Raw genomic sequence first — 27,432 nt, forward strand, 5'->3', positions numbered from 1 at the left:
ACCGAAATCACCACAGAGTCAGCATATAAAATCTTACAGAGATTTGCCAAGAAAAGGAGTAAAACACTGAAGTCTGACCTATGCCATGGAGGGTTAGGAGAAGGTTTGATGGTTTAAACTCCCCGGTGCCCCTGGGAGCCCYGGGAGAGTGTCCGCTGTGAGAGAGGCAGAAAATGGCCCTGCACCCAATTTGGGTGCTTTTCTGGATGGAAGTTGATCTTTGATCTATGGACCTAAGAGCAGACCTTTAAGAGACATCTCCRCAGAACGATGGGCTGTATTGTGTATTTATTGGAAGTGGGGGCTTCCGGGAGAGCTTCTCTGGATGCCGCACATGGATCCCATCAGCGCTAACGCGCGCTGGTGTCCAGGCATCGCGGAGCAGCATCTCTCCCCAATGCGCGTGCGGAGCGGGGGATTAGCATGATGGATCACAGCAATATTTCTTTTGGCTTTGTAACCCCTGCAACGGACACGTTGGGGTCACAGCTGCGCGGGAGACCAAATGCTCACTTTTGTAATTTTCAAATTTACTGCATCTTTTAGGAACGCGGGAGGAGGATAATACAAAACAAAACAGGCACAAGAGAATAGAGAAATCTAGATGTTACATTATCTTTTAAGCAACTGGAGCCTGCTATTTTAACTGTATTAGTTCTCATGAAATGAATGCCCAAAACGTTTGAGGCTCCTTATCCTGCATTAATGACATTTTCCTACTCTCCCAACGCCCGCGGCAGCTGCTGCCGAGATCCCGACCTGCACCCCACAAACGTGTGAAGAGAGAAGCACGTGGAAGGTAATGCACAATTCGGTGTGGCTCCTGCCCAACCTGGAATGGTCTGATTCATTTACAAAATTATTAATTTTCACCCCCCAAAAAGTCAGTTTCCACAACTTCGTGGAACAAGGCAGGTGCCAGTTGGCAACTTGAAAACGTGTTTTCTCGAAACAAAAACCAGAGAACAGCAATCGTACAGATTCTTACCTTTAAGAGGTCAATCTCCTTAATGCAATCTTGTCTGGCCTTGGCATCCATCATTTCAAAAATCTTCAAAGACAAAAAATGTCAAAGATTAAAATGAAGCAGAAAACAAATTAAGAATTTTATATTTTAATGAGATATTGGTCTTTCTTCTCCCTCTTTATATATCCACTATGATAATGAGTACACAGGCAATCCCCAGATCAAAGAAAAATCAATGTTATCTTTATTTTGAAACTGCTATTAGGTTAGCAATGGGGAAAAATTAACTTGGGAACCTATGGGCAATATGCTAAGTAGCAGGAAAACGAGCTGCTAGTCTGTGGATTTGTTATTGTGACTTTCAATAAAATCACTTCATTTATTTAATATTATTTAATCCTATTTTCATAGTAAATAAAGGCAAAATATGTTTATTTTTCTTTTTAACAACATAAAAATAGAGCTTCTACTGGCTTCTCTGGAATAATCTGCAAGAGTATTGAGCATTTACATTAATTCTGTAATAAGCAGAGTAAGTCGGTTGGAAGAGGAGTTTAAAGGACGGGCTGAAGGATTAAATTCAGCTTTCTTCAAACCAACTGCTGTCCCGAATACTGTGCAGAAGGACACTGGAACCCAAGAGATTCCCAGTTCAGGAGGAAACCGAGCACGCCCCTGACGTTCCCGTTTTGTGTCCGGAACAGGAACAGCTTGCACACTCACCTGGACTTTCTTCAACGCCACGGGTTTTCTGTCGAGCAGACAAGTCGCCCTGTAAACTTCGCTGAACTGCCCCCGSCCGATCTTCTTCTCCACCTGGAAGTCGGCCAGCGTGCAGCGGTACGGGAACGACGTCAAGTGTCTCTGCTTGGTCCAAAGAAACACGGTCAATGAGCGAGCTGCAAGGAGCAGCGGAACCCAGGGCAAACCCGCCTTCCGATCCTCGCCTCCGGCTGCAAACCAGCCATTGCCGAGACCAAGGATGTTCCTAAGGACAACTCGTCACAGCCCCGGCAGAACTTCCCAGCAGGAAAGCCAAGGAAACGTGCAGCTGGGAGCGGGGGACAAGGGCCTGGGCTGCCTTCCTCCTCCTCACCTGCAGTCTTCCTTGTCCGCTTCACACCTTTCCAGCGGACACCACAAGGTGGAAGTTCGGCACGTGATCACCAATAACCACGCACAGGAAAGTGACGGCACTGAATTGCACAGACTCGGAAGCAGCCCTTCGGCCGTCTGAAAGGACAAGTTACACCTCGCCTGTGCACGTGCATTCCTGTTTAACCTTCTTGCATTTTTGATGGGAAATGCATCAAGAAAATGCAAGCAGCGCTCAGACCAGAGCACAACCAAGACAGGAGTTAATTTCCCAGGGTCTTTACAAAGGATCCAGAGATGATCCAGGATCCTGGATCCATGGCCATCGAGGCAGAGGTGTCAGGACGAGCCGCGCGCAGACGCGGCGCTCCAGGGACACGTGCACCCGTGCGCGCGCTGCGGGCAGGCTCGGCACCCCACACCTTGCACCAGCACCACACGCAAACCCAAGGGAAAGGAGTGGGCAGGATTCACTGAAAAACCAGTAAGTTTGACGAGCAGCGGGTTTTATTTCTGTCATAAAGAAGGGAAATCCGACAGACACTAGAAAGGCATCAATCTGGCATTTGAGAAACGTTTTAAAGTTGCCTGCACAATCCTCAACTACAATCATAGTTATTTGGCAGAGGTTTTGCAAACAAAGTTGTAAAATTCAATGTTTAAGAAGCCTCAGCGATAAAGTGGATCAAAAATTACTATTTAGGAGACAAATAGCATCAACCAAACCATTCTCAAAACTGTCATCTTTAAAGTGCCTTCCTCACAACAAACACGGGGAAAAGCACAACAGACCGCGGCTCTGCAACGGGTTTATTCAAGGAAAAAAAAGCAGCAGCTTAAATGTGCAGGCGACGGCTGCTAATTCAAGTAGACATGTAATTGGACATTTAACTCGAGGGCCTCATGATCATCAACTTTCTCAGTTCAAGTTGCCTAAAAGAGCAAAAACGCTCCTTCTCACACGAGGCGACACTCCGAGTAATTATTTTTGAAGTGTCAAAGCCACGGGTAAATTTTTCCATCTATCACCATAAGTCTTTACATAGTTTCATAATACTATCAGGAATGGGCTTCGTTTCTCCGGGCTAGAACATGATATTTTAATTCATGCACAATAATCTACACAAACAATAAGGCTGTATTACAATTYGCAGTTACTCATGAGGATTAGTCACATGGAAATGGGAAGCTGATTTCATCCAGCATTTCCTTTAAATTGTTTGCAGCACTTCCCTTTGAAAACATTCTCTGGCGTGCCCCATTCTTGGGAGCAAGAATTAACGTGTGCCTTATCTCACAGCCTGGCTTGCTTGGACAAGGCACAGGCTGCAGTGAAGATTTGTGTTACCCAGCAAAGGAACCTTCCGAATCCCTCAGCCCGGCTGGTTTTCCAGCTATCAGACTGAACATCTACCTGGTCCACATCTCACCTATTTTGTGGTAAGGAGACTATGGGGAACAATGCAAAGACCTGCTAAAAATCCAGTTATGCAACACCGCTGCCCTCCCTGGAAAGCTAAGATTTGTCAGGCACGGTTTGCCTGCCGTGTTTTGCCCTTAGCAGGTCCACGTCGATGCTCCCAGTGACCTTCTTTGCATGTGTTTCCAAAGGGCTCCGGGGAGGATTTGCTCCACAACCTTGGGAATTTTGTACAGAACAGAAACTGTGATCTAAATTTATTCTCCAGACACCTTTAAGTCATCACAAATACCTGTCCAATCATATATACAACACTTACCCAAGGATAAGAAAGAAATCAAGGGTGGTATTCATTGGCCTTTCTTAAATTTAAAGTGTGTTTAAACCATGGGTAYTTAAGCATAAATTAATATTTTAAGCATGTGACAAGAAATACCTCGCAACTTCCTAAAATGCAAATAAATATTAGTGAAGTGACAGGGTGTGTGCGCGCGCGTCCCGACCGCTTTCACATGGCGAGCAGCTAAAGTCTGCTTGCCAAGCTGCACTTAATGCTAGGTGATGACTGGACACCTCAGCTGATATGTTCTGGCATCCTCCAGGACTACAGCTGCACATTTACATATGCAATGACCTAGATTTGCATTTGCTATCACAACCTATCAGACCTAATTAAAGTAATGGAGCTTTCCTAGGGGCTGGATGTTTGACTGCGGAGTGCAGCAGGGCGCATGCRGGAGCGCTCCCTCGGCAGCGGGGCGGCCCGTCACCCCACGCGGCTGGCTGGAACAAACCTGTCCCTCTGTTCTTTATGTTCAGTGCAGGCAGGCAGCTCTCCTAGACGCTGCTACARAGAGCACACCTGGCACCCCGATAAACACGCAGCTCCGCAGAAAACTGCTCCCGCGGGCTGGCCTCGTCCAGCTTGGACTCATCCTGCAGCTCCTGACAAGGGAAACCCACCCCGCTTGGCTCTTTCACCCCCCTGGTCCTTCCCCATTTAGCTGCTAGTGTTTTGCACAAAGCTGGCTGAAAAAAACAGTGCCTACCCATTCAAATAACCTGTGATCTTTAATTCTGCAGTTCTCAGTGTTTCATACACAGATATAGACTGGGCGCACAATTGAACAGGGCCGTCGCCTCCGAGCTGTCCCCCTAAACCAGGCTCTCTTGCTTTCAGGAGGGATTCGGGCTCAGCGAGGAGGCAGCGCCTGGGGAATAGCGCAGAGCCGAGCACCTGTCCCTGCAGAACAAATTTCAAGCACAGCGACGGAGCTAAAGGAAATAAAGCAACTTTTGGTACTTTAAAGACACTCTGAAAATCCAGCTATTTGAACACTTCTATTCCCAGGGCAGCTGTAGGAAGCAGATAGTCTGGGAAGAACTAGTTTTGAGACAAAGGCTGTTCTCTTTATCCACACAATGAGGCCTCATTCTTCTACTGCTCCATAAAAGAGGGGGGGAAAAAGCCCAAAGATTAAAGTCAACTAATTCCTCATTCAGATAAAGAGGCTATTCATTTTTAAGGAGAAACACCGAGATTATTCCCAGAACAAGTTATTCTGGCATACATGTTCCCTTTTAAATGTAATCAATGATGCAAGAGCAAAAATGTCAGCGCTGGCAGCAGTATGCAACAACAACGTCCAAATACTTTTGAAAGCGTAAGTTGGCCAGAACTTGCAGCCTCCAGTTTTGGTGTTTTAYGCGACTTTCTGCCAAATACAGTTAGTATGGTTTTCTGAAAAAGCACCCTACGAAATAAACTCAAATAAGCACAAAGCTAAAATGACTGAACAGATCTGCTGCAAAGATAAGAAGCTTAATTACTGACAATCAGGGGTCTCTACTACCAGATTAGAAAGCGATCAAGGCAAGCGTGGAGGGGGAAGGCGTGGAAATTATATATATATTTGGTTAYATACTTATTCCTTAGTATAAGTAAGTTCCTGCTGCAGTTTCTCCGTATTTTTAGGCATGTCTGTCGCAGTGGCACCACAGAACATACTGAGCTGCTTTCCAGGCTTAGGGACTGGAGCTGCACACAGGTTGGCCAGCCACAACTTGAACAGAAATTTAGATTTTCAAAGCGAATAGTTGCAGAGCAAATTAGCTCTGAGTTTATAGGCACTTGGGACATGGGAGGGCTCGAAGCGCCTGCTCGGAACAAAGCGCTTCCGCCTCCAGAAGGATTCCCAGCCTGGAAGAGCTGAGAAGAGGGAACGCTCCTCCACTAACGACCCCGCGCACCAGCAGCGAGCACTAACGATAATTAATATGAAACTCCCTTGGCTTATTCCTGCCTGATTGGCACGGGGAAAGCCGACGCTAGTGCTAAGTCTGTACAAAGAGACTACAAGGTCACAAAATGTTTAGATTGTTTGTAATCAACCTGAAAGTTATTAAAATTGGGTAACCAATGGTTAAAGAGTCAGACCTCACAATCTTTAGATGCCAATAAAGCATCCTGTAAAGCCATGAAATGAAATACTCCTTAGAAGAGTGAAAACACTCGCCCAATTAATTTTCTGAAATCTCATTAAAAAATTTAGCCCGACTAAGTCATACACTTCTGACCTGAATTTTAATTATCTTTACGCTGCATGTAAGATTTTTTTCTGATATTTGCAATGCATCATTAATTTTAAAGCCACGGCTTCCTTGCTTCTAAAGTGCATGCTTCATCTGAATGACATTTACCGTAAACGAATTCCACCTTTAAAAGGCATCTGTGACAGTAGACGGGGAAGCCTTAGCCCCCACAGTCGGACACACGCACGTTACAAGCAATGATTTACTTCCAACAGCAGTGTTGCAAATCTCTTTATGACGCTCCAAATCGTACATGCATCTCAAACCAACAGCACCTACCTGAACATCATTGTGTGTATTTAAAGACTGAAATTCCAGTGATTTATAAGTCTAAATCACAAAAAAAAGATTTTTTTTTTTAATTCCAAGCTCATCAACAGACTAGGAAAGTGCTGAGCTTTAACATATGGATAATTATTCAAACAGGTAGTTCAGTACTTGCTGAAGAATACTTCAGGTGCTTCACTTTGCAGCTTCTAAACTGGACTCTATAATCACCATAAAACAACTGGAACCTGAACTGTTGCTTAGAAGTTAAAGTCTGAAATTCAAAGTCCTCTCTATCCGCACATATCTGCACAGGCTAACGACAAGCAGGGAAGAGAAACACCAGCTTTAAAAGAGCAGACCAMGCTGATATTCACGTCAGCAAAGCAATTCGTCTTAACAAAGCAATAAGCTCAGCACTTTAGAACCGATGAACTGATGGTAGCCTTGGCTGCCAGGGGACCCCCATCATCTGCCTTAAGCTAGCAGGCCAGAAGGAAACTACTACAAACGGTTCTGTTGCTAAAATGCTGAATAAGAATATAAAAGGACTGTTCAAAAGCGAGTTACTATGTCCATATAATATAAATGCTTAGTCAAAAATTACAGGTTTGTATTTTTATAGCACTGATTTACTCCTCGATGAATTTTACCTCTTATTGCTACAAACTCCAAGTAATTGGAGATGTGAATGAGCGACACTTGCATGCAGGAACATTCCTAGAAAACACTTCTCTTCAACAAACTTCAGAGTAATGTCAGGCAGGTAATGCACCAGAAGCTAAAATGGTATCTCATTACGCCTCTTTTCTATTTAGATACTCACTTATTCCAATTAGCGACCTTCTGAACACAAAGCTCTGTTGCAAGCTGTAAGGAGAAGGTTACCCAGACTCTACAAAGCACAAGGGAGCAGCTGGGACGCGGGATGGGTGGGCAGCACGGTGAGGCTGTTGGGGCAGAACTGCAAAAACCAAAAGCCTCTGACACACAGTCAATTTCTCTTGAAGTTAACGTCGTTAATAATGCCATTTTGGATTCTACCAGGTAACTGGTACCAGAAATCTGAAAATGATATATACTTATGTTCATGTAAATGCAAAATCAGAAACATGAAACAAGAAATCATACCAAATCATCAGCCTTATGTTGTCTGACCATTAAACATTACAATCTTCATTAACTTCTATACCAAGTTTGCTGAAGAAATGTGTTTTCAGTCCCCCTATGTATTTTCCTAAATATTCCCTACACATAGCTACGCAGCATCACGTTTTAAGACAGCAAAAGCAGAAGCAAGTCTTTGCTGCAGCTCCGTTTCCAACCCGGGCTGCTCTCACAGTAGTTGATTCACTCAGAGACCTCTACTAAGACAACTCGAATCTTAGGAAGCCTGAGGGATGTCCGCACCAAGCAACGACCACCCAGCAAAACGAGCCCACTCAGCATCTGCAGAACAGCACAACACAGATTATTAGCTACTAATTACACTTAACTATGTCATTACAAATTCTAACATGTGCTCCGAGATGCCATGAACGTATCTGCGGCACAGGAACACTTCCTAATCTTGTTCATGAAATAATTACAGGGGCTCTATCCTGCCAAATGAGGCAGTAATTAACCCTAATTGCTCAAAATGCAACTGGCTAATTCTAAGAGATTAATCAAGGGGATTCAATTATTATTAAATGACTTAATATGACAAATTGCTGCATTAGGGGAGGGGGGCTTTGCCTCATACAATGCATTTGCAAAGCAGTGCTGCACCGAACCCATCCATCGTGCCACATGTGCAGACAAGTGACCGTTTCTGCAGACCTTAGGCWGTGCTATGATCCAGGCTCGCCAGCGCCCTTCCCGTTGGGGGCACCCCGAGCCCCGCCGGCCGTGCTCACCACGGCAAATTAACCCCGGCCGCCCTGCGCGCGCGGCCGGAGCCCGGGGCTGCTCTCCAAGGGCTTTTCCACACGCTGCTGCTTCACTCCTCGCAATGYGGAACGGCTTCCTGACAGACAGTCCGACATCCCACCGAAAGCAGGCAGCCAGAGTCACCAAACACCAACCTGGTGTTTACAGGGACAGGACTGGACTTACTGTGAAGACTTCATTTCACCCGAATTGTGGAGAACAGATGAAGGAAAGGCAGGGAACCACTGTATCAAACAGGACAGCGGCAGCACAAAGCACACTGAAGGAGCAGGATGAACTTTTCCCTGCGTTTGGAAGTTGTCTCTGGCATTTAGCACTCAGCTATGCACGGAGACAGCCAAGGGGGAAGAGGGCCTTACCTGGGGATCATGCTGGTACTCCTGGCCCGGCAGCTTGCACAGCGGGTTGTTCTGGTCCCCTAGATGATGCGGGTGGTTGTGTTGCCCCTCCATGGTACCATACCAAGCTGGGCCTCGCGGCTCCGCTGCAAGAGAAGAGGAGAGGGCCATGAGCGCCGATGCCTMGAGACAGCAGGGACCGAGCCCCCCTTTGCTCCCTCCGGCTGCCTCACGCACAAACATCTCTGCTTTGTTAATTTTATCTCCCGCGAGCCCCACTAAAGCCTGTCACAGTCCCACAGACCCAGGGACTGCTCAATACAAGTGACAAGAAAGCTGCAACAGGTCGGGCACAGTGCAACTCCTCAGCTGAACAGGAACGATGACAGCAAAAAATATTCCTACTTTTCTAATATACTCTCATAGTAAGCAAGAAAGGGCCCTTTTAGGGTATATTTTGGTTAGTGGCAAGTTACCTACTAAAGACATTGCTTTTGTCAACTCAAACACAAATTTTGCAACAGCACTTGGCGTTGCTACAAGAGACTGAATCTAAATGCCTAGCACAGTCAGATACTGAGCGAGCAATTCGGTAAAGGTCAGCACGTCTTCTCTCTGCAAAACGAGACAAAAAAGGGGCACAGGAAAGCTGAAACTGTTGCTCATAAYATTCAGAATCTCTCCATAAATTCCATGGTGTTACCGAACCTTCCTTTAAGTGTTATCTATCGGCTTTGTGTGATTTTGATCGATCTGCTCCGAGGCAAACGCAACCAGACGAGGTGCAAGAAGTGCTTTTCTTCATATCACACCTGCCAAACTCTGGCTCTTCAGCATCTCCTACGCTTCCCCGACACCCCACTCCCTACCTTAAGCTGCATCCAACCTTCCGGGGCTTCTCCCAGGGAGGGTAAGAAGTGATTCAAGCATGGAAATCACCTAAACTTCCAGTCTGGCTTTGAAGGGACTCCTACGCTCTTACTATATTTGGAACAGAAGTTACTCATCTGTTCTGCCACACGCTCAGCCGGGGGCTGTGAAGGATAACTAGAGCAAAGTGGGTGAACCCTTTGCTAGAGCACAGTGTAAAGGTATTAACAGCACCTGCGCAGGTATGCTAGGCATACAGGACACCTCTAGATGCAACTCAAACTGGCGCACAAGGATCTCAGTCAGGAATTTGCGGTTGCAGTTACAGAACAAAACTTTTTTATTTATGCTGCCAGTAGCACAGCCTGTAAAATCCAGCCTCTGTGGCACAAAGCTTCCAGACCCCATGGGGGTCTAGCTCAAATCACAGCGCGACCGGACGGGTTTTGCAGCACAGCCCAAAGCCGGGCTGAGCAGAAGCTTGTGCAAGGAGCGAGGCAGGAGGGAGCGGACGGTGCACAGCGGCCAGGCTCCCAAAGAACCTCACTGGGTGCCTGCACCGCGCCGCGCGGCCGCTCGCGAGCCCGGCCGAGCTCTGGCGCGTCCCGAGCGCATCCAGGGTCCGCATGGGACCCGTGGCCATGCGGGGAGGAAGGAATCGGCCCCGCGCGGTGCCCGCGGCCGCCGAGCCGCGCAGAAACCTCCCCAGGAGCCCGGCCGGGAGCCGCGCAGCCAAAGAGCACGACCTGACCCGCTGGGTATTAATAGTGCGCGCCTGGCACAGGGCGACCACCCGCTCTCAGCTTAAAATACAGAAGTATTTTAAATATCTGCGGAGGGAGGAGGGGAGGAAAACACGACGCAGAAGAATTTCTGCAGCAATTTGGTCCTCACGCGTCTAGGAATTGTCACCTAAACAAGCCGCTGGCAGATCTTTTCTGATGCCAGCTACCRCAAAATCACATGCACCCTCACAGCCAGCTTAATTATTTTATTATTCATGATTTTAAGAAAGGTGGCTTACTGACAGGGAGGCCATAATGCAGAATTCCTGCTTTTCCCTAGTCCGACGCTGTGGGGAAGGCCTCGGGTATGGCCTGTGCTTTCCTCACGCTGTGCCTCTTATTCAGGGGAATTCCAAAATTCCCATTTACAAGCCGGATACGCAGGCACGTGTCCATGTGGTGCGAGGGGCAATGCCAGGGGCCCAACACCAATCCATGTCGCTGCATCCCGCCGGGACAAGGGTCTGCCCGGCGCCGCTCGAGTGCGCTGCAGCTGGAAGGCAGGGACRGGGCAGGAACGGGATAGCGGCTCTGGAAAGGGATCCGGCCCCGCTGGCAGTGCCGCGCGGGCGGCGGGAACAGCGCGTCCCGGCCGCCGGCTATTCTGGGCCCTGGCGGCCGCGGCGGGGCCGGCCTGGGCACCGCGTTTCCGCAGGAGGCGGCTCCCAGCTCTGTAAGACAAACCGGCAACGTCCTCACCGCGCTCGTGAAAACGGCTACGGCGAGCCGGGAACGCCGGCGGCACCAGGTACAGCCGGGTAGAACTAGCAGCGCTCGCCTCCATTTCAGATGGGCTTGTGAAGATGAAGCCGCCGACAAGAAGGAGAAACCAATCGACCGCACTGGGTTTCTCTGGATGTAACTGCAAATGATTGGACTAAGATCCACAAATTCCCTACCTTTAGGCACCACTTTTCAGGAGTAGCAATACCCTTGACAAAATACAGCATTGAAAAAAAGAGAAAAAAAGACAAATAAATGGAATGGGCAAGAGGCGGCGGCAACAGGCGCGCTCCGAGAGCCGGGCCTGCTCCGGCCCTGCTTCCCATCGCTGCTTCCCAGCGAGGGCGTTACGCGGAGCTTCCCGTTCGTTCCGACGGCCAAACACGACAGCAGGAAACAAGACAAGCGGCMCTGGAAGCAGCTCCCTGTGTTTGCACGCTCTCCCCGCGCTTCCATTTCTTGAGTGACGGGCGTTTCAGGGCCGCTCCCAACGTTCCCGGGAAGCTCCGCACTGTCAGACAGCGTCAGACGTGTCCTGCCCATCACAGCAAACCAAAACATTTTCTGCAACACGCATCTTTCCAGAAGGCAGGAGAACAAGCGGAATGCCACTGTGCGGGAAATGCATTCCGTGCCGAGGCCCGCGCGGCGGCTGAGGGGGGGTCCCACAGAAACAGACCCAAATCCAGGCATCCCTGTGCCTGGCCCGGCAGGAAACCACCTAGAGCTGCTTGGCTTCCCCAAAGTGCGACGTTAACAACCTCTGCGTCTTGAAGAGGGTGGCCTGAAAACCCTTCGGATGCCAAAAACTTCCCGGGTGCTTCCCAAGGCTCCCAACACGGCGCGGGGGAAGCTGCCTCCGGAAAGCAGCGCGGCKCCAGCGGCACCGCTGCCTTCCCCGCGCTGCCCAGACCCCTTCCCTGCCTCGCCTCCCCGCAAAATAAACCTGTCAGCACGCTATATGCCACTGCCTATAGAGTTAAATGATGATCTGGGCTTATGATTACATTATTGCTCTAGTTGAGGGTACGTGCTGTGGGGAAGGCAGCCCGATCCTAGGAGAGTATTATTTCCGAGTGACTTTTATTGTCCATTATCTTACAGCATTTATGTCACAGCTATGATGCCTGGTAGGAATATTTCACAACAGAAATATCTTTGTCGTTAGTATTCTCATTGCAATTTAGTCAGATCAACCTTTAAATCTCATCCATCATACTGAAGAGCTTTGGCAAAGCAGGCACGGTAATATATGCTTCCATGCAAAACCTAATTACCGGCTAGGTTAAAAAGCCTTCCCCCATTCCTTCTGCAGTGCAAGGTGACGGGAAATCCCGAGCATCCCTTGCTTTCTCACTCTCCCTTTTTGCTGCTGGAAGTGCAGAACCGGTTCATTACAGCAGACTGATTCTGTCTAGCACATGACAAACTTACTTGAACCTAACAATTAAACTTCTGACAGTGTTTCCAAAAGCAGAGACTATTTACTGTAAATGCTTGACAATTTTTTCCCTCTCTGCTCATCTCTCTCAACAGTCACCCTCCACTGACTGGAAATTACCATAAACAAAATAGCAGTTTAACATCCAAAAAAACCCCTCATGTTAATGTGAAATACACACCTGCCAACACTGAAGAACTATAAATAAAGGGGAAAAAAACCATCAGGAATGCAACTGAAGTGCACAAGGCAGGAGAGAGCGTGGTGGCAGCCAAGTTAAACACCGCAATGTGGTCAAAAACAGCCCCAAAGGAGCAAGGTCCGACTGGCCCGCGGTGCTGATGACCAGGCTGCGCCGATATCACCCGAGCCCTGTGGAGGAAGGATGRGATCCTCTTCCTCACGGACAGCTCCACATCGCAGCGTGGGAACTGGCACAAAAAAATAAGACATGATGCGCAGTACCCCACCAGCCAACAGTCTGAAAGTCTTCATTTTAGGCTTAGCATTGCAAGCAATAGGTAACTATATGTGTGTGTATATATACACATATATATGTGTGTGTGTGTGTGTGTGTGTATATATGAAAAAAATGGGAAAACACAGAAAAAAGGGATGTAGGAACAGGCTCTCAAAAATGATATACTGAGGTTTCCCTATTACACAAGTTGCTGAGCTTCAGAATTTCCATCTATGACCAAAGAGCAAATATATTATCTCATTTAATTTTATTTGTCCTCAATGAAGCAATCCCTAAAAGACAGAGGGGAAAAAATGGCAGAAATCTACTTTCCCAGCCTTTAATATCAGAGACAGTTTAAACAGCGGGGAACCAACCGGGTTCAGGAAGCACAAAGCCCAAACCACCAAAGCCCAAACCATTCTGCTGCACAAGGTGAAACCATCTCTGTTTGGGCAAAGGCCACTGAAAGCACAGGCGCCCACAGGCAGCTCCTAGTACATGAACACACCAATATGTACACATACATTCCTAATTTTACAGTGACCTGCTGCCCAAGTCACAGCTTACAGCAAAAACATGAAATTTAGTCCCCTATGCAGCAAAAAAGAGAGCAGCAACCAGCAGCAGGGCAGCACTGGCATTTTTAGCATTTTCGTCACACATCCCGTTTTCAGAAGTGGAATAATTTACCGCAAGGGCGGGTGCGGACGGGGCCGCGCCGAGGCTGCACGGCCCTTCCTCGGGTTTGGGCGGCTCCAAACGGGGCACCGGCGCCCAACGCCACCAGATCCATTAGCCGAGGACGTTTCAGCAGAACAGCTGAAAACCCCTAAAGCTTCTTCATATTCTTATGTCAACAACCGATACTCATTAAACAAATGCTGTGACAGCCATTGTAATTCACTGTTCCATACCTAGAAGCAAAATGACATTAAGTCAACAAATTTAAAGCTATTCAGAAAATCCCACTGAGATGTCAATAAAGAGCAAGAAGCTTCCTGCCAACAATTAGGTGTCTCTGTCACTCTGCAGCCAGTTCAGGTCCCCAGCCCCATTTAGAGCCATGATTATCTTTGTTAACACCCTGTGCTCTGCTTTGGGGGCAAACACCTCTCGTGCTCAAACAGCTTCCCAAGAGGAGCCTCTGCCGCTGCATCCTCCATCCTTCCCGCTGTCACTGCGTCCCAAGATGCTGCTTTAGTTTAATATAATAAATTTAATGAAATGTTGCATATGCCAATTACCTTCCTCAGCTCTCACCGCACGCAGCAAGGCAGCCACGGCCTCGCTTTGCGTTCACGGGTCTCTGTTCCCATCCTGGTTTTCTTCATACCTGTTTTCCTCCATGCAACAGCTCTGGCTAATCTGGGCTGCTCTTAGGTGAAAGGAGTCTACAGGTTGTCCCTCATGGCTCCAAACACACCAGCAGCTCTTAAACAATAATTATTTCTTCCCTTTTTATTGTTCCTCGTAGCCTCACCAAACACTGTTTTCTCATAAACTATCTGTTCTTTGCAGTGCGTGACAAGGATTGGGAGGAAGGATTTAATACCAGTAAGTTCATACTTGGTGTTGCAAAATCAGCTTCCTAGACCTTGGTCCCAAATCAAAAGTTATTATTGCTTTTAAAAGTCTCCTGAAAACGCTTTAAATGCTGTAGAGCTCAAGCCATTCATTACCGGGTGGTTTCACGTGGCCCCAATTAAACAGCCCTAGGACCAGGGCCAAGAGCACTTGGTGATTTATAGTTATGACTAAGGAATCAATGTGACCATGAGATAAATGTTCCTTTTCGCCAGCCCAACCGGACGGTTCCTATCTCTTATTTCACTGCACAGAATTTCCTACCGGAATGCCACGCATACCCAAGCCATGTACATGCATATTTAAGATTTAAATATCAAACGCATATTCACATCTAAAACAGAGTATTGATAGCTGTCAGCTACACGTCAGGTGGCAGCAGCTCCTCTCGRGAGCGTTAAGCTGCGGCCAGTGCAGCACAGCAGCAGGAGCAGCTCGCAACCTTTCCCAAACTACTTGTCACCTACGTACACGCTGCAGACCAAGACGCCAGCGTAGCCTAATTATGTTTTTCTTGGTGCAATTTTGAGCCTTACAAAGGTATTCATTATAATCATTTTTGCATCCTTTGAAACACCAGAAGCACACCTCTCAGGCCACTACCGGCATTAAGTACACATTAAAAGAAATATATCAAATCTACTTGGAATTTTACCATATTGATCCCTAAGCATGCGACAGCACGCTTACCTTCTAATTTGCAATGCAATAAAGCTTTTGAGCCTGAAGCCAAATTATATAAGAACATTCCTGMTAAGCCGCTCACAATTCATTCATTTCTGGTGAGAGAAAGATGAAATGTAGGATGCAAACACACCCGTAACGACGCGAGGGGCGCGCGGTGCGTCCCGCGGTGCGTCCCGCGAGCAAAGCCAGGCGACGGAGCGAGCCGCAGGGCGCAGTCCCTGGCCCGTCCGCAGCCCCCGGCCGGCGTCGCGGCTGGGCAGCCCATGCACCTCTCCTCGGAGCACCCAACAACTGGATCATCTAAACCCAAACACAGCTCTTGTGCAAACACACGCACGTGACGAGGAATGCTGGCACTTAGCAGTGAGCCCCTATCTTTTCATTAACACACTCCCAAATACCTGACAAGTATCAACCTCACAAAAATGCTTCCGAAATACTGCCAACTTCTTGAGGGTCCCCGGCAAGCTTAGGGTGAGCCAAAATAAAGGAGAAAACCTGTGTGGGGGAGACACAAAACCGCAGGAGGAAGGCTGCTGTGCCACGCTACTCTGCACGCCTTCTCCGTGTTCACTAATATGCATGTTTGAAGGGACACGCAGCCAACATGCAGTTCCAAACACAGGGAAGATGGAGGGAGGAGGACAGACACGCTCCCTCAATCCAAAAACGTCACAACAACAGCTTGAACTATTTACATTTTTCACAATCAGGAGCAAGAGGAAGTGATGCTRCGAATTACGCAGCCCGGCCAACCTTCGACTCACAGGACTGAAGTCCAAAGGCGACTGGAAAGGCACCTCGTAAAGCGGCGCGGCGCTTCCCGGGCGGCAGCGCTGCGCACAGGAGCGGCTCCCGCGGCCACGCGGCAGCGCGAGAGCCCCCAGCGCCCTGCTGCTCACCAAAGCACTGCACATACAAACACGTTTGCATTTGCCCCCCTCCTCAGAGTAAGCGAAGAGCTGTACTGTCTTATATTGCTATAAGAGCCGTATCTGTGCTATCAAAGGACTTGAGGATGAGTTTTKCCGAGTTTTGCCGGATGCAACAGCAGCAGTTAAAGCTGCCGGTGGCTCCCCGGGACCAGTGCACAAAGCGGCTCCGTCGCCTTTCCCGCACGGCCGCCGTGTTCCTCAGGGATGGGCAGCATCGGGAGGGAGTCGCTGGCCGTGCCGAGCGGCTCAGGGCTGCCCCGGCCGCGGCTCCGGCTCCGGCGCAGCCGCTCTCCCCTGCGCCGCACACAGGGTTAACGGAGCTCTTGCTGCGAACTCTCCCTTCCCTGGGCTGCGTGCCCACATTCCTGCAGGATTCACAAGACTGTCTATTCAAACCGGGGCCAGCTCCTTCCCGCGGAGAGGCCTGCGCAGCCCCGGGGAGCGCCGGGAAGCAGCCTGCAGGCGGGCGCTGCGCACCAAATGCCTCCGTCCTGCCCAGCGTGCTGCCTTCCCGGCTGCGCRACCGCGGATCCATCCCGTGGTGGGTCTGTGAGGCCACGTGCGGGACGGCCAGGCTCTGCTCGCCACCGGGACGTCCCCGCGGGGTCCTTTCCAAGGGATCCCCGCTCCGGACACCGCAGGATGGCGGTGCCTGCAGCAAGGCGTGAGACGTCGCAGGTCGCAGGGAACTCACCCTGCCTGGTTCTCGCCTTCCCTAAAGCTGAGCCCAACCTCACGGTTATTTTGCAGACGTTAAGTGGCCTTTAAGGAAAAAAAACAGCAGGGTCAGAGAGCATGAGATCAAGAATTAAGAGAGCTTGGAAATCCCTTTGCAGCATGAATTAAAATGCAAGATCGGTTCCAGCTACTGTAAGGTATCTGTGAGCAAAGCCACGATGAAGTGTGTTTGGGGTGAAAGCACTAACACAATTAAAGGAAAGAGCCCAAGGAGTCCATCGGAGAACAGGACATAACCCAGGAGCAGCGGAGTAAAACGGGACTCTCCAGCCCTCCTCAGGGATCAGCTCCTCTGGGAGCCTCGGCACTCGCACACAATTCCTTCCTGCCAGGTACTTGCAAACATGAGAGTTTCAAAAAGAAACCATAAATATTTACAGTACTTCAGAATAAACTGCAATATGGTTTAYTAACATCAATGCAAATTACAGTGAAAGCTTGTTAATACCTGTGAATAAAACACTACGCCTCATCAATAGAAGTAATTTCACAAATCCAGCAAAATGCATGCACAGCTGCTGGCCGAGCTATTTTGTTGCAGGAATTTCTAGCAGAATAAATACTTATAAAAGCCTTATAGAAAAAAAAAATGCCCCCAATGTTAGAGGTATAGTAACAAATCAGAGAATATGGAGCCATGAGCCTGGCTAGCATGGAATACAAATAAATATAAAATCACTGACTTTTAGTCGCGTAGGCAGAAGCCGTGATAGTAATTTTTGACTCTCCATCAGCTAATTGAATAGTTAATGACCAGTCGATATTTGGAAACTCTCCCGGTCCAGGAACCAACGGCGGAGACCGAACAATAAAGCCAGAAATATTCTGCAGCCCGAGAGGGCGAAACGGAAGTCTTTGGGCTGTGGGAAGGAATTATGCAATATCAGACATCCTGCCCGGCGCGGCCGCGCCGCAGGGCCCGCGGCCCCTCCGAGCAGCCCCCTTAGCGAGCACAAACCCCTGCATTCACCCAGCCCGCGCTGCCCGTTTGCAGGGAGATTTGCAGATAACAGAGGCTTCTAATACTGCTGCACAGACGCWACGGGCGGTGAGTGAGCAGCAGCGCTGAAAACAAGCTGACCACAGGCCCAGCTGGAGTCAAACATGGGAACGAAACCCGTCCATCCTGACTCCCTGCTAGGCTCCAACCACTAGACACTGTCACAAAATAAATATGTGGATCACCACAGTGATGTCAGCAGGATCCTGCAGGGATTTATGGATGTTTGGAAAGCAGAAGGAGTGTGTGGGCAAGGGTTCTATAAAAACAATAAGGCTGTTTTGATAGTATGAATTCCCGCGAGTTGACAGAGTTCCCACACTGCAGCCAACAGCTGTACAACAACTCGCTTAAAAAGCAAGTGTGTGGAAAAGAGGAATACACCTAAGAAAAAYAGAAGAGTAAAGCAAAAAAATAACGCTTATTAATGAACCTGCAACATCTCCCRTTGGTTCAAGTTCTGCCTGTTTATTAAAAATCTCCAACTTGGGCTACTTTGGATCAAAGCAAAGAGGGAGTCGCAATCCCCAGCGGCGCCGGCTCCCCGCAGCGGAGGCAGCGGCCGGGCTGTGGCTGCAGCCACCGGCCCTCGCGGCACGGCAGGGGACAGCGGGGCTGCTAACAGCGAGCTCCGGCTGGCCCGGCAGCTCGGGGTGGCCCGCGTCACTCACTGTGTGACGGTGGCAACGCTGACTCAGCCCCCGGGGAATGTGGAGCGGAGCGCGAGGCAGGAGCCTGCGGGGCGCCGGGCAGGAGCCCCACGTGCTGCGGCCGCCCCTGCCCCAGCACGGGGGCAGATGCAGACACGGTGCTGTGCAATGGGCCACGGGCACCCTCCYACAGGGCAATGCACCCTCCGCACCACCCAGCTGCTCTGGCAAACTCGTTAGTGCCATTTACGGCACAGACCAAACGAGCCCGCTTCCAGCTGCCCCCTTTCAGCCAAACAGAAACACCTGTCTTTCTTGGCCACACATGATAAAACGAAGTGATCAGCGACTCATTTCAAACTTCACCTCCTTTAGAGCCCCGCACGTGAACGTGCAAAGAGGTTGTTCAAGCGCACGCTCAAAACCACCGAGCCCATCACACCTCCCGCCAGCCCCATCTCCCTTTCGCTCCAGCTCTTCCACACAAARGAAGATGCCAACAGAAAGCTGTCGATCCCCTAAACCCTCCAATAAGCTGCCAAAAGGCAGGAAGGAGCGTCCGAGACTTCATGTGACGGGAAGGGACAAGATGGTCCAAGAAGCGCAGAAACACCCTTTGTCACTCACCTTGTCCCTGGCGGGATAGGGAATGAGGCTGAAGCAGTGAATATTCCGCCAATCTGCCCTTCATTGCTATCCTTACTGCTTTTCTAACTCACGCAGACAGRTTAGTGAGGGTTTATTTTAATGAAACAGATGATGATGATAGGGCATCACCTCGAGGCGCCCCRTGCTCGCCGCCCGGCCTCCGGCAGCATCAGGACTCGCCTCGGGGACAAGGAGAAGCCAAAGGAGCAGCAGCTCCTTGGGGGCCCTCTTAGATCCTTGAGGAGTCACCACGGCCGCCGAAACCTGCTTGGGCAGCAGAAGCTTCATCTAACAAATGCACAACAGAAGAGCATAAAAGAAGAAAACCCAGTGGATTCTGCTGCAGAATTCCCAGGGGTGAAAGGCAGGGAATCCCACACCAGAGTCCAGGCTCTGCCCTCGCCTGCCCTTTCCCACGTCTCCCACTGCAGCCCTTCTCAGAGAGTGGGGCTCGGGAGAGCAGGAGCTCCAGCGCAACCGGCACGTTCCCAGAACCGACCTTCCCATTCCCGTCACCGAGGACTTTCTGCTGCGTTTCCTCTCTGTCCACTCCACTGACCCACAGCACTCGCTTCTCAACAGGTCAAAGGCTGCGGCAGATTTTCCCTTTACATTAAAACYGACAATTCCTGTAAAACTGACAAAAATCACATCAGCCGCCCCCGCCACTGCAGGGTCCTGGGACCCCAGCCCATTGCCGGCAGCTCCATGTTCGCAGAGATAATAGGAGTTTGACACAGGATCCAGAGCTTCCTTGTGCTACACGCGACCCGACAGCACCAGGAWGAACAGGAAGAACCTCCTCTGCTGTTCAAACACTGCTCTCGGCTTGGAGACTTCCTAAGCAATTACATCAATGCACAACCCAAAGAGCTATGCGTTATTTGCAGCAAATTTGACGTGATTATTTGACGTGGTTGCAAAAGTTTCTTTCTTCTGCAGACAGAGGATTACTGCAAGTTTTCCCCTTCGCAGAGAGTTAATAAGAAGTCATCACAGCCACTTTAAAGAACTAACGAGGCAAACAAAAAGGAAATTCCAATGAATAATTCACAGAGTAAGTTAGGGTATACCTTAATATATCAAAAACTAAGAGCAAACACAGGTGAAGAGCTGTACCCAGCACTGTTTACCCTTGGATAGCAAAGTTCTTACAACTGACAGTGTTATAAATTGAATAGCTGACCTGCAAGGAAGTAAGGAGCTCAAGAGAGTTAAAAATTACCCTATAAATACCATAAAGATTAACAGATTTGTAATACCCACCCAAGAAGCACTTACTCTAAGTAGAATGATTATGAAAACACAGCAAGAATATTTACTACATAATACTGACTTTAGTATATACAGACCGCCACAAAAGGCGGCACTGGTTCTTAATATAGTGACAGCTGAAAGTCACCATTTAGATTTCCAAACTGATTAAAGGGTAACATGCAGACACACGAGGCTGCGATTTATTTGCTTCTTTGGAATATAGTCATATATTAAAAGAAAACATAAATACACACACACAAACCATACAACTTCCAAGGTATTTTTCCTCATCTTAACGGTTTTTGTTCTTCCCATTTTTGATGCTTATATTTCACATAGCTCATTGACACAAGAACTAATGAAGCTGGTGCAAGCAGACCTCCTAGGAAGGAGAGAAAAAGGGAACCTGAGTGTTGCACATGTCCGTTAACGCCACTCAGAGCCCAATCCCTGCTGTCTGCGGAACAGAAGCAAGGAATAACTCGAGCCTTTCTCCTCCCGCGCAGCGCCTGCCCCAGCATTGGGACATTCGGGGCATTCGCCACGTTTCCTATGCAAGAAACGCAAAGGTCGTGGCAAGGACAAAAAGCGCTTTTTCAGGATGGCAGAGACAAGTGTCCAAGAGGGTAAGGACCGGACAGCGGCTACAATTTAAATTCCTCAAAGGAATCGTATCAAATTTACGGCGAAGCTGCAATCCATGCCCTAGGTCAGCATTCCCCCGGCGTGTCACAAGTTGCACCGTCTGCAGCAGCGCCGATTCTCCAGCRCAATGGTCCAAAATTCACTAGGTGAAGAACAAAACGTTACTGCGCTGCAGGAAAGGGGCCGGCGGCTCTGACGGAGGGGAACCACAGCTCGCTACCCCGGCAGCGCGGCAGGGACGGGAGGCTCCCCCATGCACCAGCCCCTTCCAAGGGGCRAGCACTGCCCTTGCCCTTGCAATTGCTCCATTTGCTGCAGTGCCCAGGAAGGCACAAGGGCGCGGGAGAGGCCAGCAGGGATCCCCTGGGCAGACCGCAGATCCCCGGGATGCGCCGCGGGGGCAGCAGCGACGGGAGCGCTCCATGCAGAGCGCAGCAGCGGGTGCAGAACGACCGGGCAGCCCCACGGCGAGCCCCGCTGCACCAGCYGCAGCAACGGCCGCGTTTTTATATGCATTTGTAAGCATATAAATACATAAAATAGATTTTTATACATGGCAGGTGTGTGCATATTATATATATATATATTATATATATCTGCTGCCTTTTGGGAAAGCTAGGTCTGGCATTCAGGAACGCTSTAACTACAGACTAGGTTTTACCTTTGAAGCAGCATTTCAAGTTAGGGCAGGTTCCACAACACACTTTTTCCATTTCTATCATCTTCAGAACTCTGCAGAAAATATTCAGTTTTAACAAAACAAAGCAAAACAACCACAACATTTGAGGCCTTTCATATCTGTTCTTTTTGGAACTTCGTTGTGTTTTGACTGTCTGAAAAATGTGGGTTTGCCACATGCTTCCTTGCTCGTTTCCATGTTATCTGATCTCGTTGCACAATACAGAGCAGGACAGGCAACACCACCGCATTCTGACTCCAAAATATCTGCACATCACAGGGGCAAAGAAACAAATCCAGATTTGCAACTACCTCAATGTCTCTAACGAAGCAGGCGTTACACGCTGGCAGAGGAACAGGCTGCCCTAACCTGATATGGCCAATATTAAATAGCAATTATTATTTTTATATCCTGTAATTCTAAACCTATTTCTTTTAAAAGGCAGAAATYTATCAAATAAGCATTCAGACTTGCAAATAAAAAATAGAGAGTTTTCAACAGTGCTGTGGAGTATAAATTCCTAGAGTCACATTCATTTACACTATTTGATTTCAAACGGCCTGTTGTCAGTTCACTTGAACGTGTAACAGGAAACTCAAATTTGACTAAAAGGCTGTATTACGTTACTACTGGTTTTGTATGGAAACCTTTTTAGAGCAGGGGGCTGAGGGAAGTTCTTTCCTCCCCACCTGCGCCAGACAGCTGCTCGCGCCGGCACCCACGGGGCAGGCACCGCAGCAGCTCCGCGCGGCACCAAACACTTCGCCCGCAACGTGTGGCATCAGAAGGACCTAAAACATTAAGTGTCCACTTTACTGCATCATGCCATGCGAGAAATCAAAGCACACTGGCAGCTAAATAACACTGAACTTTATTTTTACAAAAAAAATAGGAATAGTTTGTTTCTGAAACACTGTGAAATGTGTTAAAATGCAGAGAACTCCAGAGGCTTCGCTGAGCTACGACCCTTGCAGCAAGCCCTGACACTTCAATACTCTGCATGGGTTCCAATTTTAAGTAATCCTGGCCCAATCCAATATGCATATAAGAACAACCCTAGAAAGAAAAAAGACCTATGCATCCAGGTAGAGATTTGCTAGCTTTGCAGACCACTGCAGTTGAGCCACTATTAAAGATATCTCCCCGTGGTTCTGTCCTTCGAGCAGAGCCGAGCGCACCGGGTGCAGACGGGCGCGCGGCCCCCGCGCCGCCCTCCGTCCCGCTCACCAAAGACCAACCTGGCTTCCAGCTGCGCGCCAGGAACAAAACCCTTCAGGGACCTTTCCAACATCTTCTGGAAGACACAATATCCTGTGGAGTTCAGACACACAGCAGTAATCTCAATATGCTCAAGAAAAGCTAGCCTTTTAAATGCTGTAAGAACTTGCATGCTAATAAATAAATAAATGAGCTGCACCAGCTTTCTGCAGTCTGGGTGTCTTTGAAGACGGCAATTTTCAGAGGCAGATGCTGCACCCGTCTAACCTAATGGACATGCACATTGAAGTTTGGGGCCAGCCCTGGCACGGGGCAAGYGGAGCAGGTCGCAGAAACCACCAGCACTGGGCCGGACCATCGGCCACACGGCGCTGCGACTGTCAGCCCTTCCCAGCGCGCCCATCCTCGCCTCCAGATAAACCCTCCTTATCTTTCAGGGCACCTACAGATCTACCGATGAAAAGCAAAGGAACCTGCTAAGGGCTTGCGTGCGTTGGCACTGTAAACTTTGCAGATGAAAGGCCGAGTATTATAACCACAAGAGCTAATGTGGCTTAATAACAGCAGGAACTATCCTGAAGACCTCAGGCTCTCCAGGACCAGAGTTTTACTTTGTCCACTTCGGATAACCTTTAATTTTCATATGATTTAATACTAGGAAAGGCCACTTGAAAAATAAGTATTCAGCGTAGTGATGYACAGACTTACTTAAGTATTGCTTACTCAATATTTTTCTTAAATACTCCACTGCCTCGCTGGTCTGCTAGCCAGCAGCAGAGCAGCAAACCATTTCYATGCCAAAGACCCTATTATCGAGGCCTTTGGTGCTGAAGGGTATTGCTGCAAACATGGATGGTTTTTCAGTAGCAGGAATTCGCAGTATCCGCTTTCCAAACTGCAAGAAAGTTGCTGGTGGGTAGGGAAGGAGAGAGAAAAGGCAATTTAAAGGCAGTAATGCCGGACTCCTAGATCATTCCSAGAGCACTTATCTCCAAACACCAGGACATCAAACAAATGGCTGACTGGATCAAGAAAGCTCTCGGTCTGGCAAGGAGGAGCAGAATGTCACCTCATTCAGACAAATCCTAGTTATCCCACCATGTTTACGTGGCAATGGACAGAGTCCCTTGGACTTACTCCTCTAAAACACACATATACCTCAATCTATCTATCTGTTTTTACAGATATATACTCTATTTAATGCGCATATATGTCACTGCTATCTCTAAATGAGCTGGTTTCACCAACACCACTAACTTTACCCAAGTCATACCGCGCATCGGCGCATTTTTCACCGGCTCTGTCCCTTGAGTTCCCAGCACCCTAAGGAGGCCCCTCCCTGCCAAAACCCATCGGTTTTCCCACAAGCAGTGGCCAAACGTCCCCACATGCTGAGAGCAGCGACTCAAAGCAGTTTCTTAAGATCTGCAGGTGCTTCCCACCTCTGATGGCATCTCAGGGTGGTCACTGCTCATCCCCTGGTACAGGGGACAGCCTGTGCCCAGCCAGTCACTGCATAAAAGGTGAAACTGGTTGTTTTCCAAGGAACAACAGGAGTTTGTGTTCGAGAAGGGTGGATGTCCACAGCTCCCTGGATTCCGTGCTCCAAGCCCGCACAGCATCATGGCTGCTCTCTCCATCTAGAGGAGTCTTGAACGTCARTAATACCAAATACTCCTGGACTAAAGGAATCCGGAAGAACAGCAAACAACTTCTAAAATGAGGTTCCATTTATTTATTTTTCTCATTATCCAAAAATAAAGGCAACCTTTATGAATACCAGGACTTCTCTCTTCTATAAGGAAAGCATCTAAGAAAAGTATATTAGAAGAGCTGAAGTTAAAACCACAAAGTCCAGCTATTAAATCTGGTTCTGTAACACTGAGCATCCCAACCGGGCTTTCACCTAGGAAAATGGCAAAATCAAGCCCAGGGTAGAAGGATGCCCAGTTCTATCACYTTTTTTTTTTTTTTTTTTTTGGCATCTCCATCAGTGTTTCCCCCTCTCCTGTCAACACACGTGCAATTCGCTGCCCTTATATTGGGAGCGGAGGTGCCGGCGGCACAAGACCCGAGCGCGCCCGGCTCCCCTTCCCGCGTGAACCCCTGAGCACCATCCCGTCCCACAGCTAGGAGCTGTGGACACGGAAATTCCGCTATGTCAGCTCCCATCCCCATACCAAAAATACCTACTTTACTCCGAGTAAATAATTATTCACAGATCTTTCAGCACGTAAGAAAGTTTTTAAAGGCATTTAAACAGATTTTCAGACACAGCCAGATCTGAACGAAGGCCAAAAGCATCGTGCAAGATAAACCTCAGCATTTCCCACTGCTTGCTGYGCGTGGCCTCCACTACAAGGCGCAACAGAAAGAGCCAATATTTTCAATATGTGCATTACTGCTATATACTAACATCAAAACTTCAGGGTAGCATCATAAACGTAGGTGCTACAAATGATGTCAGATTCCTACCTTGGCTGTAGAGTCTGACTTACTGAGCTCAACGTTTTTTTCCCTCCCCTTTCAAAATRCATGCTAAATAATCTGAAGAAATAGGTTAAAAGTCCTATTGAAGTTACAYGCATAACGCACACATTTGTGAGGAAGCAGAATTCCCGAGGCGGGAGGAAGCAGCAGGGCCGGGGTCTGGTGTGCCAGGAAAGCCTCGATTCGGCTCCGACAAGTCCCGCCTGGGCTGGAAACGGCTGCAGCGGGGCCAGGACCCCCTGCCCCAGGGAGGCTCCCTACGGAAGAGCCCCTCTCCTCCCCACCACTGCTTTTCATCATAAAGCAGCTGGAAACGGGACAGCAACGCTCACATCTGAGACAAGTTCCTCTTCTGCTTTTTTATCTTTTTTTTTTTTCCTCAATGTTGCTTAAAAGGGCCTGCCTGTGACAGAGAGCGCTGACAAGGGAAAACCAGCAGTGGAAAGAGTTTTGCCCCTATGTCAAGAGACGCATGAAAATATGAACGCAGCAGCAGGAAGGCCGGGAGCCGAACCCTCACCCGGGAGCCTCGGGCGAGCAGCGTTCCCCAGCGCCGCGGAGGGACAGCGCGGGGCGGCCACGCTCGTCCTGCTCCCGCCAGGGCCCCGGGACCGGGCAAGTTCCCTGCGGGAACCCCATTCCCTCCGGGAACCCCATCCCGTCCGCTGGGCCGGCTAGAGCACCCACGTTCCCCAGGACCCCGCGGGACGYGGCGCGTGGGAATCCACCCCCTCCAACCCGCGGCTGCGCCCCCCCCCAAGCGCTGCGTTTGTTCCCGTTTTGGAGGTGCGCGGAGGGGCGCGAGGGGAGAAACCCCCGGGCCGAGCGCAGCGCGGGGCCGGGAATGGCCGGGAATAGCCGGGAATGGCCGCGCCAACCCGCCCGTCCCGGRGCGGCGAGCGCGGCCTGCCCGGTTCCGAGCACGTTTCGCCCCCTTCCTCCCGCAGCCCGGGCACGTGGCGGCTCCGCTCGGCCCGGGCCGCCCCGCTCGGCCCGCGCACCCCGTTACCTGCGGCGCGGGGCGGCCCCGCACGAAGGAGCGAGCGACGGGAGCGAGCGGGCGCCGCGTCCCGCGCGCAACTTGGGCCGCTGCGCGCGCGCGCGCGCTCCCGGCGCCACTCACCGTCCCGGGGCTGCGGGGGCGCGCGGGCACGCGCGGCTGCCACGCAGGCCGGAGCGGGAGCGCGCGCGGGGCGGCGCCCACGACGGTGCCGCCGCCCCCGGGCCCGGAGCGCCCCCAGCCCCGCGCGGAGCCTCCGGCTCCGCGCGGGGCTGGGGGCGCTCCGGGCCCGGGGGCGGCGGCGGCTSCTCGCCCTCCAGACGCTGCTTTTTACCCTTTTCCCATTTTTTAATGTTTTTTGCTTTTTTTCCCCCTTGCACGGCGCTGATTGCTGCAGCGCAGGACGCGGCGGCGCCGCAGAGCGAAATCTGCCCCGTTCGCGGGGAGTTTTTCTGCTGCTGACTTGGGGACTGCTGCTTTCGAGGCGCGCGTTGGGGCCTTAGCTGAGCAGGGGGCGTTTTGCGAGGGCAGAGGAAGCTGGCGCTGGAGTTAGGAGTAAATAAAAGTGAAACTGGCAGCTSTGGTGCGGGTGTGCGCAGGCCTAGGGCGGCTCAGAGCCGGCAGCCGTTTTCCAGCAGAGCTGCTCATAGTTTGAGCTGCAGAGCAAGGCTCTGCCTTGCAGGACCAGGAAAGCCCGACCAGCTGCTTTGGGGAACAGCCTCTCTCCAAAGCAGGGCTGGGAGACGCAGGCGGCGCCGCTGTCGTGTGCAGGGGACCTCGCGAGGTCTGAAACCGCTTCTGAGGAGACGCCACCGCTGCCCCGTGGGGCCGTCACACGGTGCCRAGTGGCCGTGGGTGCCATGCAGGGTCCCTGTGCCCAGGCCCCCCAGCCCACGGAGCTCATCCCTTCACCGAGTGTTCCCCATAGTGCTGAACGTTCCTGATGGCACGGAGCGTTCCCGATAGCGCCTAGTGCTCACGATACCACTGCGGGCTCCCGGTAGTGCT

At 50.1% G+C, this 27,432-nt stretch overlaps 1 protein-coding gene across 1 annotated transcript in view; it reads right to left on the minus strand.

Annotated features, from left to right (window-relative positions):
* Positions 1-26,477, minus strand: part of NEK6 (NIMA related kinase 6) — a 40,503-nt gene extending 14,026 nt beyond the window's left edge. The window contains exons 1-4 of the mRNA XM_026049419.1: positions 26,434-26,477; positions 8,633-8,757; positions 1,691-1,831; positions 989-1,051 (exon numbers count right to left, since the gene is read on the minus strand). Of these exons, the coding sequence (XP_025905204.1) occupies positions 989-1,051; positions 1,691-1,831; positions 8,633-8,725 (297 nt within the window). The 5' untranslated portion in view covers positions 8,726-8,757; positions 26,434-26,477. The remainder of the gene's footprint in view (positions 1-988; positions 1,052-1,690; positions 1,832-8,632; positions 8,758-26,433) is intronic.
* Between the last annotated feature and the right edge of the window lie 955 nt (positions 26,478-27,432).

Source organism: Nothoprocta perdicaria, unplaced genomic scaffold (assembly GCF_003342845.1).
Source record: "Nothoprocta perdicaria isolate Ctin4 unplaced genomic scaffold, notPer1 scaffold_6, whole genome shotgun sequence".
NCBI classification, from domain to species: domain Eukaryota; kingdom Metazoa; phylum Chordata; class Aves; order Tinamiformes; family Tinamidae; genus Nothoprocta; species Nothoprocta perdicaria.